General features: G+C 52.5%; 1 protein-coding gene across 4 annotated transcripts in view; it reads left to right on the forward strand.

Annotated features, from left to right (window-relative positions):
- PFKFB4 (6-phosphofructo-2-kinase/fructose-2,6-biphosphatase 4) overlaps window positions 1–11,564 on the forward strand; it is a 39,224-nt gene continuing 27,660 nt past the window's right edge. For 2 of the 4 annotated variants that reach the window (XM_006892938.1, XM_006892936.1), the window contains exons 1-3: window positions 4,047–4,228; window positions 9,750–9,866; window positions 10,038–10,134. In XM_006892938.1, the coding sequence (XP_006893000.1) occupies window positions 4,132–4,228; window positions 9,750–9,866; window positions 10,038–10,134 (311 nt within the window). In that variant the 5' untranslated portion in view covers window positions 4,047–4,131. Of the gene's footprint in view, window positions 73–4,046; window positions 4,229–9,749; window positions 9,867–10,037; window positions 10,135–11,564 lie in introns of those variants that run through there. The other 2 variants (XM_006892937.1, XM_006892935.1) reach the window with 2 other exon arrangements.

Here is an 11,564-nt window from a genome sequence, read left to right on the forward strand (position 1 = left end):
TTTGCGGGATGGACAGAGGCATGGAAGAAGGCAGCTCCTCGTCGGACCCGGAGCCGGGGAGCAGCGGGCGGGGTAGGCGCCCAGAGGTGTAGGGAGGGTGAGGGGATTGGGGAAACACCTGGGCCAAGTGAGGGTGGTGTTGACGGGACAAAAGGACATGGGGGATCTCTCTGGATATAGGGGTGCTCTGAGGGGACATCAAATGTCAGTGGCAGGGAGTGGGGGGAAACACTTGCTTTGCAGGAGAAAGGGGGCTGGGCTAAGGGGAGCTATAAATAGCGTCTTCCTCCAGCCCAGGGGAAGGGAGGCCAACTGAAGCTGCCTCCGGCCCTCCCACTCTGCCCTTTGCTGGTTTCCAGGGGGTCACTTCTGTCCAGGTCCCTTGCAGGGGTCACACCAATTTAGGGAGGTTCAGAGACTCACTTGGAAAGTTTTTGATGGGACTTTTGCCCCTAAACCAGTATTTCTAGGGTGCCTGTTGTTTGCCCTGAACTGCTCTAAGCACCTACTGTGTGCTCTGTCCTGGTCATGGGCCTCTCTGAGCACATGCTCTGTGCTCACACCTAAGCCACTTTGGATATTGCATGTACTGGTTGATCCCCTGCTGGTCTGAGTCCCCACTGTGTGCCCTGTGCCAGGCTGGAAGCAGGAGGTACAGGCCAGGGTCCACCAGGCTGCTTGATCACATGGCTTTATGCCCCCAAGTTATAAACAACACCTCCTCGTGACCTTTAGGCCTCAGTAGATGCCAAGAGTGATCTTTGGCTGGAAATGTCCAGTCAAGGCTGGAACTCCTGGAACCTCCCAGTGACGGCAGAGGAGAGGGAAGGGGGACTCAAGAGGGAGGGAGGCAGCGGAGGATGGTCTGCCTGCCTCTGTGCAACGTATCTGGGTGCAGCGCTTGTTTGTGTATGTGCTTTTTTATGTGCGCACGTGTGTCTGCATGCACCTGCGTGCGTGGTGCACCAGCATGTGGATTGGTGAACCATGCATTGAGATCTGGGTCTGGAAGCTCCAGAGGGTGACTTGGCAACTCTGTCGGGACTCCATTCAGGGGCTGAGAGAAGTCTGAGCTTTGAGAACTGAGGATTGACTCTTCCAGCCACCCTACCATCCCACAGTCTGAGAAGAAGCCCAGTGGTCAGTGCAGAAAGTACCATGGGAGATTCCAGCTGGGGTCAGGATGGGCACAGTCTTAGGAGAAGAGGCTGAGCAGGACGTGTCCACACATGAGTGCATGCTGACACCTGAGCAAACTCACCACCACAGCAGGATAGCTGGCTTGCTTTGGGATGCTACTGAGGAGGTGGAAGCTAGGAGAGCCAGTTATTCTTTGGCCTTCTGCTGATGCTGAAGGAACAAGAAGCATTTCTCTGGAGAGAAGTATAGAGCTGGGAAACGTGGTGTTAGTGGGAGGTGTGGGAGGGGAAGTTTTGAAGAGCTGGCAGCTGAGTTGAACCCATCCCACACTGTAGACTGACTCAGTGACCCTGAGCTTCTCTTCTGATTCTCGGCTCCCTATCCCAAAAATGGGGCCATAGGAGGGACTGTGGACAGCATCTTCAAGGGTGGATGCAGACTCTGGCCTTGGAGAGGAGCCCTAAGCATCTCTTTGCCTTTGATTCATTGTCTCTTGGAAGGGTGTGTCAGATCAGCCCAGAGTCAGGAAACCAGACTCAGACTCAGGTCCCCAGATGGTCCCCAGAGATGGCCATGGCCTTCTGCCCTATCTTGGCTGTCTCGTACCTTCGGCACTTTGACTAAATTCCATAAGGATTGGATGGCTTCAGCTGGTGTTGGAGGTATGTGGGTGTTAGAGGAAAGAGTCTTCATTATAATTTCTGTATTGCATGTTGGACAGGGTGTGGACTTTATGAGGTCTTTGAGTCCTTCTTGTCCCCAGAATAGCCTTGGCAGTGGCCAGGAGGCAGGAAGATATGACTGTGTTAGGAGTGGAATGAGTGGCCTTGGGGAAGTAGAGAGTCGAGGCTGGTCACAAAGGGCACCCTGCTCACCAAGGGCCAGCATGGGTATACTCAAAGCTCCTGGGCATGAGTTGGGGTGGTGGACCCTGCAGAAGGAGAGCAAGGAAGGAAGATGTGGTTGGCCCTGCCTAGTGTGTACCAGCTACAACTAATTGTAGGGAGCATCTAGTCCAGGTAGGCTTCCAGCAGGTGGACCTGCAGAACTTTCGTTTCTTTTTTTTTATTATTATTTATTTTTGTGTGCGTGTACCGCCAAATCAGATCTGACTGGTACAGGAGGAGATTGCCCCTCCTTCCCCGGCAGAGCATCTGGTGGATTCGAACCGTGCACCTCTGGGACTGTAGTTGCAGCTTCTTGCCACTAGGCCACCTGAGCTCCCCTAGAACTTTTGTTTCTTGTGACATAGGCGAAGCATCTATTCCAGGGTTGTCTTCAAGGCCAGTGTCAGGCTCTCAAGGGCTGGATCGATCATTACTTAGAAAGTCAGGGAAGACAAAGACACTGAACTTCCTGTACTTGGGATCAGCCCTATTCTGCTCTTGGCTCCTGGTCCCGGTTGGGTTTTACATTTGTGCAGAGAACTGGAGGACAAAGGGACCTTGCCTGGGAAGCAGAGAATAGCATCACTAGGGGGCAGTAAGATTCACTTCAGAGCAGTGTTAGTGGGGGCCAAAATGTGAGCTGAAGAGGGACACTGAGATAAGGTAGGAGCCTGCAGGGAATGAAGGGGGACCAATCATGAGAGAGTGAAGCAGAAATTGCTCCATTTCCAGATCCCTCCCTTAACCCACTCCTTCTCCTACTACATTATCATTATTAGAAGCAAGAGTGATACAAATGATGTAATAAACAACATTAATATAGAGTCCCTGTGTGCAGACAGTTAATGGGCTCAACAGCTAAAAGTTGGAGGTTCAAGTCCACCCAGAGGCACCTTCAAAGCCATTGAAGACCCTCTGGAGCCTTAGTTTTACTTTGACATACTCTTGCCATTAGTTGAGTTGACTCTACAACAACTGGTAACACTAGCATGCTTTTAAAAGTTATTTCTCAGAGACTGAGGTGTTTCATTTATGCCTGATCTTGAAAGCTCTGGGCGGGGGGCCTACTAGGTAAGGAGTTGTGCTGTGGTTCCACTAAAAGCAAGTGGTTCCAATCCACGGGAGAAAGGGGGATAGTCTTCTCCTGGGCACTTTACAGCCTCTGAAAACTGACTGGAGGGTCACTATGAGTCAGTTCTAACTGAGCGGCAATGACTTGATTGGACTTGACTTGTAAGATCAATGACCCGTGCATCCCATTTTGCTAATCAAAAGATTCAAGCTCATTTAAAAAATGTGAGCACTCATGATTAAGGATTTAATTGGTAAAAATGAAATCCTGGAAGAAGTAAGATACTGCTGGGACTTTGTGTGTACACAGAGTGTGATTACACGCTGTCCTTGTTTACTTGTACTTGCTCCAGTTGGCGGGAGTTTCAGCAGCAGCTCCTTAGCAGCCGAGGCAAAGAGGGGGAACCGTGAATTCTGAGATTCATCCTGTATCCCTAAGAGAAAGGTCGCGGGGCGCTTGGAGCAGACGACGAGGTCCTGGTACTAGTCTTCCCAAAGCAGCGACTTTTACTATTAGGATCCATCCCGACCAATCAATCAGACCTGCGGGTCACTGAGGCCCGCCCCACTGCACCAAACCCCTCCTTCCCGGGGGGGGGGTCCTTGGCGCGGAGTGTAGCGAGGAGGGGCGTGCCCGGGTGGGGGCGGAGCTTCGCATCCTGGGGCGGGGCTCCTGGGTGACGCATATGCAAATTAGCGCGGTCGGGTAGGGTGTACTGGCTTTGTTCATTCAGAGCGGAGCCTGCACAAACGGGGTCTTGCGAACACGAGGAGTTGGACGTACGCGACCCCAAGCCGGGCTCGAGACGAGCGACCTACTGGGTCCCTAACGGGCCCACAGACGAGCTGGGCATGCGCAGTCTGTGACCGGCCCTCTTCTGTTTGGGCGGAGCTTATTTCTAGGAGGCGGGGAAATGCAGGGAGCTGGGCATGCGTCCTCGTGCCTCGAGGAGGGGCGGGGCCCAAGGGGCGGGGCCTCGGTGGCCCGGCCGCTGGCTGGCATTCGCGCAGTCCAGCTCAGCCCGGCTCCGGGATGGCGTCTCCACGGGAGCTGACCCAGAACCCCCTGAAGAAGATCTGGATGCCGTACAGCAATGGTCGGCCCGCCCTGAACGCCTGCCAGCGCGGTGGTGAGGAGGGGTTCGCGGGGAGGGGAGGGAGGTGCCCAGGAGTGATCGGTAAGGATGGCCTGGAAGGAGGTCTCCCGTGGAGAGAGGGTGGAGACAGGTGAGCCAGCCTTAATGATCAAGGACCCGGGACAGGTATGGCAGTGCTGGAGGGCAGAGACAGCTGTGTCAGTATCTCGGCATGTCAGGGGCTAGCCTGATTGTCATCTCTGGGAGTGTGCCCACTCATACGTACCCTACCTTGTCCCCTCATCACTGCCAGCCAAGCAAGGACTCGGACCCATTGCGGTCATAGCCTACCCCTTTCCTCTCTCCAAGATAGAAATTAGCCAAGTCTGAGCTGTGTGACAATCAATCTCTTGGCCTCTCTGAGCCTGGACCTTTCAAAGGCCCCAGGGAAGGCGAGTCCTCTAGTGGGAGGAAGCATGCCTATTGGTCTCCTGCCACGGCCCTTGGGCTTAAAACCGAATTTGTGGAGGAATTTCAAGGTGGTACATTTGTTCTCAGGGATAGGGAGAGCAGGGACACTATGCCATGTGGGCCTGTCTTTGAGTGCATCTGAGTCTATGTCTGCTCCTGGGATCCTGTATAGATAGTAAAACTGAAGGATAAAACTTGGAGAAGACTTGTAGGGGGAGCTCTGGTGGCCTAGTGGCAAGAAGCTGCACTGCAATCCCAGAGGAACACGGTTCGAATCCACCAGATGCTCTGCCGGAGAAGGAGGCGCAATATCCTCCTGTACCAGTCAGATCTGATTTGACGGTACACGCACACAATAATAAAACAAAAACAAAAACAAAACTTGGAGAAGACTTGTGACATTACTAAGAGAGCTCACCTCTCATGGAGTCTTAGATATCTGTTTATACCCTTCCTTGACTTTGTCAGTTCTTAAATGAATTTGCAGCAGTTTTTAATGCCAGGAAAAAAAAGAGAAGCTTTATTCTTAGAAGAGTATCTGCAACATTGTAATGAACTTGTAAATTGGCAGGAACCTCAGAGACTATCTAGTTCAACTCACAGCACAATATGGAAATGGAACTTTGGAGACTGTGTGATGTGCCAGGGTCTCCCTGCGCTCCTGGCCTCTGCTTGGAGATGATAAGGGAGAGTCCTCCCCTAGGGGCGGTGACTTTGACTATGGTGTGAGTCCCAGGGGAGACTTTTAGGGCCTGTGGCCAGGGTCCATTGCTCTGATTCCTGAGACAGTCTGTTAGGGGGATGTGGTCCTGACTAGGAGGACCCTGCTGTTTCTGCGTAGAGAGGAGGAAGTAAGAACCTAGATGCTGAAGGCAGGAACATCATGATTACTCAGCTGTGTTACCTTCAACCACTCGCTGGCCCTCCAGACCTCTGGGTCCTCATCTGTGGTATGGAAGCTGTCATTGTCATTTCTCTATGTGGCTGCTATGAGCCTCAGTTAAGCAGCTGCTTGATAGATATTAGCGGGTCATTTCATCATCTCCATCACCCTCTCTTTACTTCTTGGCACTGCACTTAAGATTGAAGTTTTCCTGCTCTGGGAAGGGCACTGCTGCCCAATTGCAGGGAAGGATGCTGCTCGGCTATTGCAGGCCCCAAGGCCACAAAGGTCTCCCTACCTGGAGCATGGCTTGTATTTCTCCAGGCTCCAAATATGGCATTAAACATTAGTTATTCCCTGAGAAAATATTGGAAGGTTTTAAGATGTTAGAGTGGGTGGAACTGTGGTTACCTAGCACAGGTAACTTGATGCCATGTCTGACTGTGGCCTGTAGCCTCTGAAATCCCTTCACTATCCATACCTTCATGGGCCAAGTGATCGTATGTCTGGCATCCTTGATGTAGACAAAGACATTGAGACTTGGGGAGCCAGGGGATTTGCAGGAGCACTCGCTTGGGAGTTAGAGAGCTAGGCTCACACGCCAGCCCCACTCAACCTGCTCAGCCATTGTGGTCACTTTCCAACTTAACCTCTGGCCTAGTATCCTCTACGCCAAACAATATTTGCCTATCCCTGTGTGCCCAGATGACCTTTCTACACTAGACTCACTTTATGATATTTCTCCTAAGTAAGCCTCATGTCCTGCAAAATTATCTCCCAAATAGTACTGGCTCGGGAAGTTTCCCCCATTTTATTCATCAGTGATGTAAACTTCAATGTGAGCTTCTAACTGGAAAGATGCAGAGGCTGGATCTGTGGGCAGCACTGTGTCTGGAGTTCCTGAGACTGCTTGCCTTTGGCCATCTCAGCTCAAAATGTGAGGTGTCCAAGATTGGGGCTTTACATCCCTTTTCTGGTATTAAAGCCCTCTTCAGAGCTACGTTCAGCTGTTGTGTAATCTGTCACCTTCAAGAGTGATTTCTCTCGCGGTGTGGAAGAGACGTTCTTAGCTACAAGTTTTCTGAACGTTCTTGGCCTCTTACAGACATGTTCAGATGACTCCATTCTGACAGGGCTTGCCACTTCTCTCCCAGCCTTGTACCCTCATGCAGTTCATGGTCTAGATAGGGAGACAGGTAGATTGATAGTGACCAGGAGACAACAGTCCTGGCTGTAAATAGAGAATAATTTAGCCTGTAGAGAAGCCCCAGGAAGGCTTCCTGGAGGAGGATAAGGAACCCCAGAGACCGAGGATACAGACTACATGCCGTTTAGGACTCTAAGCTAGAGTCCTCAGAGTTCACAGCAAGGAGTGAATGAGCAGGGACCCACCCATGGAAAACCTCAGACTCCCAGCCATGTAGCAAAGATGGACTTGTGACTGGGTTCAAAGACCACAAGGACTGGAGAAGACCCTCAAGGGAGTGAGTTGACTTGATTATAGAGCTTTGTAGAGAGAAGACCTCAGGGCTGGGGAGTGGTGTCTGCTGATCAGTGAGTGTGCAGAATTGACTGTGAGGCTAGACCTTTGAGCCTCAGGCACTATGAGCTGTCAGTGGAGGAGTGCTCCAGGCTGACTGCCCATGGCTCCATTTGTACCTTTTCCTCCCCTTGATGAAATCTACCCACCTGAGGGACAGGACACTGTCACCTTCTCCGTTATTGCCCCTCAGCTCAGACCTGGAGGGGCTCTGGGGACAAGTGGGACAGAGGATGCACGGGAGCCCCAAGGAACACAAAGGGCGTTGTGTGTCTGGTGGCTTTTCTCAGCCCAGAGGTGGCAAGATTCTTACTGGGTGCAGGACCACAGAAGAAACAGCTTCCTGTCCCCTCTGTTGGGGTCCGTGATGCTGCGTTGTCTCCTGTGCACAGAACTCTTCCTTTCCCAGCACAAGGAGATGGGATCTGGCACAGTCCACGAACAGATTGTGGAAGCTACTCTGGGGCCTCATTGATGGCTCTTTCCATGGTGCCCCCATGAAGCAGGCTCTGTCCAGTGCCTCTTGGACCGAGTGCTTCTTGGCTCCTACAGTTTCTTTGGCCGTGAGCAGATTTACAGGAAGTGAAGCCAGTGTGGACACCTGGTTGCCATGTCCTCACGTTTCCTTCTGCACATGCTTTGTGTCAAAAGCAGTATTCTACTGCCTGGTTTGCTCAATGCCGGCTCCAGCAGGCTCTGAGCTGCAACCCAGCGGTGCTCTGTCCCCGCTCACTCAGTCCACGTGCTCAGCTTTCTCTCCTTGTGCGCTTCAGCTGCAATCTCTCCGCTGCTGGGATTTCCCCAGAGTTTTCCTCTGGTAAGCAGGGCTTGCTGTAAACATACTTGAACTTTGATTTTTCTAGTGGATCATTCCTCAGAAGCTTATCTCTAGGAACAGAGGGTAAAGAGGTCATTTATTGCCCTTGTTTTGCATGATCAGATTCACCTGACCTTCCCACCTTGACCTCTGTGTTTGGGGGGAGGGGCAGGGAAGGAGCACTTTGTCACATCTCCAAGGAGACAGAAGCCCAGCCTCTCAATCCTGAGGGTGTGGGTGTGCCCCTGAGGGAGCAGTGGGTACGGGTGGTCTTGTTAGACTGATGCACCTCACATCTGGTGCAGAGCGCCCTGGCCAGCAAGCTGGCAATTGTGCAAGTGTCACAGGCCCTGATTGTCCCCCATCCCTCTTAGAACATCAAGCCTTGCCCAACTTGTTTTTCTCACTTTGGCCAATATTGAAGTTTTAGCAGAGTTCCTCTTTCTTGCTCCCTGCCAGCCTGTGTTCTGTTCTGTGGGTCTCCTCCCCACTCCCCCAGGGCCTACAGATTGGGTCATCGCTGCCCCAGAGGCCATGCTTTGGGGACGATGTATCCCTGGCAGGGAAGCAGGGCCCTTTGCTTTGCCAGGGGGGGCCTGCCTGGGGACAGTGCTACTCCCATGCTGTAAGTCCCAAGGTCAGTCAGTGCTGAATTATAGCTGCCTCCCCAGGTCAGCGTGCTGCCAGGGCAGGGCAGAGGGCACAGCCTCTCTGAAGTGCGCAAGTTTCTACATCAAGATGGCTTTTAGATCTCACTGAAGGATTATCATCCCATTTTACAGATGAGAACACTGAGATCCAGAGTTGCTAGTAAGTGTCAAAGTCAAGGTGGGAACCCAGGCTTGTCTGATCCCTGACTCCTAGGCAGGGCCGCCCCTCAGGCCTCTGCTTGTCAGTGAGACAGAGAGAGAGGGCTGTGGCCTGGCTGATGGCCATTTATAAAACTAGCTGGGTGTGGAGGGCAACTGTCTGTCTGCCTGTCTACTGTGGCTTTACCCAACACAGGTTCTGAGTATCCCTGAGGCTTGAGGCAAGGCACACTGAAGGCTGGGTCACATGAACCTGGCATTTCTGCTATCTAGGGGGATTTGAGGGGCTGCGTCAGGCCCGTCCACTCCTCCAGCTTCAACAGCTTCTTGGATTGGCACAATGACCTGACGACCCATATGATGGTGGTGGGTAGTCTACCAGGGGACCACCTATGGGCATTGGCCTTGAGTTCTAACTCACCCCCTTGTGGCCTTCACCCTAGTGGGCTTCTCAGTGCCTCCCTCCCTCCTTCCCCACTCCTGCCCCTAATCCCTGGGCACCAACTCTGCCAGGCTAAGGACCAGGATTGAGGGTGAAGGTCCACCATGTGGACTTGGAGGTGCCTTGGAGATGGAAGTCATGAAAGAAGCAGCTTCTGAACTGTGTGGGCTTTGTAGGATGATGAGAATCTCACCACAGAGAGGAAAGCAGTTGCTGGTGAACAAATGTGTGTCAACAGCATGGGGTGTGTGTGAGAGATTAGGGTTTGGGTTCCTGGGTGACCTGGCTTTGGTCCTGTGTGTGCTGGGGAACCCCGGAGGTGTTTAGCCAGGGTGTGGCAGGTCCAGCTTTGTATCCGGTTGTGTATACCAGGATGAAATGGGCTGGTGACATCACACTTCCTGCCCACACAGATGGCTGGGTAGCATCTGCCAGAGTCCGAAGAGGCCTGAGGAAGGAGGACGTGCTGGTGCTGACTTGAACCCAGGGCCTGGGGAGCTGTCTCATAGGAGGAGGTTGGGAAGGCCCATCTGGAGCCCAGCCTATGCCCTGGGGCTCAGCAGCATGGCCCTGGCCCTCATGTAACATCGTCATATGCTCCTTTGCCTTTCAGTTTGCATGACCAACTGCCCTACACTCATTGTCATGGTGGGCCTGCCTGCCCGGGGCAAGACCTACATCTCCAAGAAGCTGACGCGCTACCTGAACTGGATTGGAGTGCCCACGCGTGGTGAGGCTCAGCCAGGCAGTCCAAGGGCCTGGTGGGGCTTTCTGAGGGAGGGGAAGGAGATGAGAAAAGGATGCAGTGTGGGTAGAGCCCAAGGCTGGGGAGGCGAGTGGGGGTCAGGAGTTGACCAGAGCTGTCATGACCATCAAAAGCTGAGCCTCTCTTTTCTCCCAGAATTTAACGTTGGCCAATATCGGCGGGACATGGTGAAGACATACACATCTTTTGAGTTTTTCCTCCCAGACAATGAAGAAGGTCTGAGAATCAGAAAGTAAGTTTGTGTGTGTATGTAAGAGTCAGGGGACCGGGCCTGTACAGAAGGCTAATGAGTTTCTGCCTTTTATGGAGGCCCCTGAAGCTTTGGAGCCCAGGTGCTGATGAGAGACCAAGTTACCCTGGAGCCCCAACTTCCTGCTCGGATGACTGTGTGGCGGGACTGACCCCTGACCTCTTGGGGAGTGGGTTGGGGGTGTAATGGGCCTGGGGGTGTGGGGAGCATGGTGGCTGCCCCTGACCTGCTGTCCCTGAGAGAGGAGGACAGAGTGTCAGGAAGCTGAGGGAAGCTTAGGCAAAAGTCCAGCCTGGCCAGCGAAGGTCAGGGGTCAACTTTGTGAAGCCCACCCCTGGAGAGTGATGACTAGTGGGGAGTGGGGTTACTCTGGCACCTTCTCACAGAATCAGAAGGGGAAGGCCAGGATCCTTCTCCCCTGCCTCGAGTTAAACCCTCTTTGTATATTTAGTTAAGTGCTGAGCTGCTATGGTTCGAGCAGAATGAGCAGAATGGTTCGAGCTGGTGAGCTACTCTGTGGGAGAGGATGTGACAGTCTGCTTTCCTGACTATTACACCCTTAGAACCCTGTGGGTTCTGCTTGGCCTACAGGGTCGCTATGAGCTAGAATCAGCTCGATGGCAGTGGGTCTGGATTTGGGTTGCATGGTGTGCTTGCCATGCAGTTCTTCGTGCATGTGGAGTATGCATGCCTTGGCTTGGCTTTCAAATGGCTTCAATGTGCTAGGGGAACAGTTCACGTTTCAGAGAGGGAACTTTGTGTCTGATAAACCCTGACTTAGACTTTCGTCAGAGGAGCAGATTACTGGCTTGGGAACTGTGTTCTTTTTTGGCAAGTGTCGGGTGAAGGGGATCAAGTAACTCCTTGTTAACCCATGGTGCACCAGGCCAGAGGCCACCAGGCTGCTGCCAAGTATGGACACTAGGCGTTACTTTTTATTTTTCTGTCTCGCCACCAGGGGGCACTAATACCTCACTGTGGGGCTGAGCTCCTTTGCCTGCTTTGGCTATTGGGCCAAGGAGCCTAGACCAATCAGGCTCTTTACCAAGAAGCGGAGATTTTCTTGTCCTGGTGGCTAAGTTGTAGGTTAAACTTCAGACCACACTAGCTGGTGATACTGAGCCAGACTAAAAGGAGGGGACTGAGAGTTGACATGTATGAAGTTCTGAGTGCTTGACACCTGCTATTGCCATCCCCTCCCTTATTTTATAAGGATCTCTGATGGGATAGTGTATTATGTGTTGTGCTGCTCACTGAAAGGTCAATGGTTCGAATCCACCAACTGCCCCTTAGAAAAGACGGGCAATCTCTGTACTTCAGTGAATGCTATATTTTATTAAAGAATCTGTATTGAGAGAGGGAAGGGAAGGGAAGGGAAGGGAGGGGAAGGGAGGGGGAAGGGGAAGAAAAAA

This window comes from Elephantulus edwardii, unplaced genomic scaffold, assembly GCF_000299155.1.
Source record: "Elephantulus edwardii isolate Elephantulus edwardi_28Jun2011 unplaced genomic scaffold, EleEdw1.0 scaffold00121, whole genome shotgun sequence".
Lineage (NCBI taxonomy): Eukaryota > Metazoa > Chordata > Mammalia > Macroscelidea > Macroscelididae > Elephantulus > Elephantulus edwardii.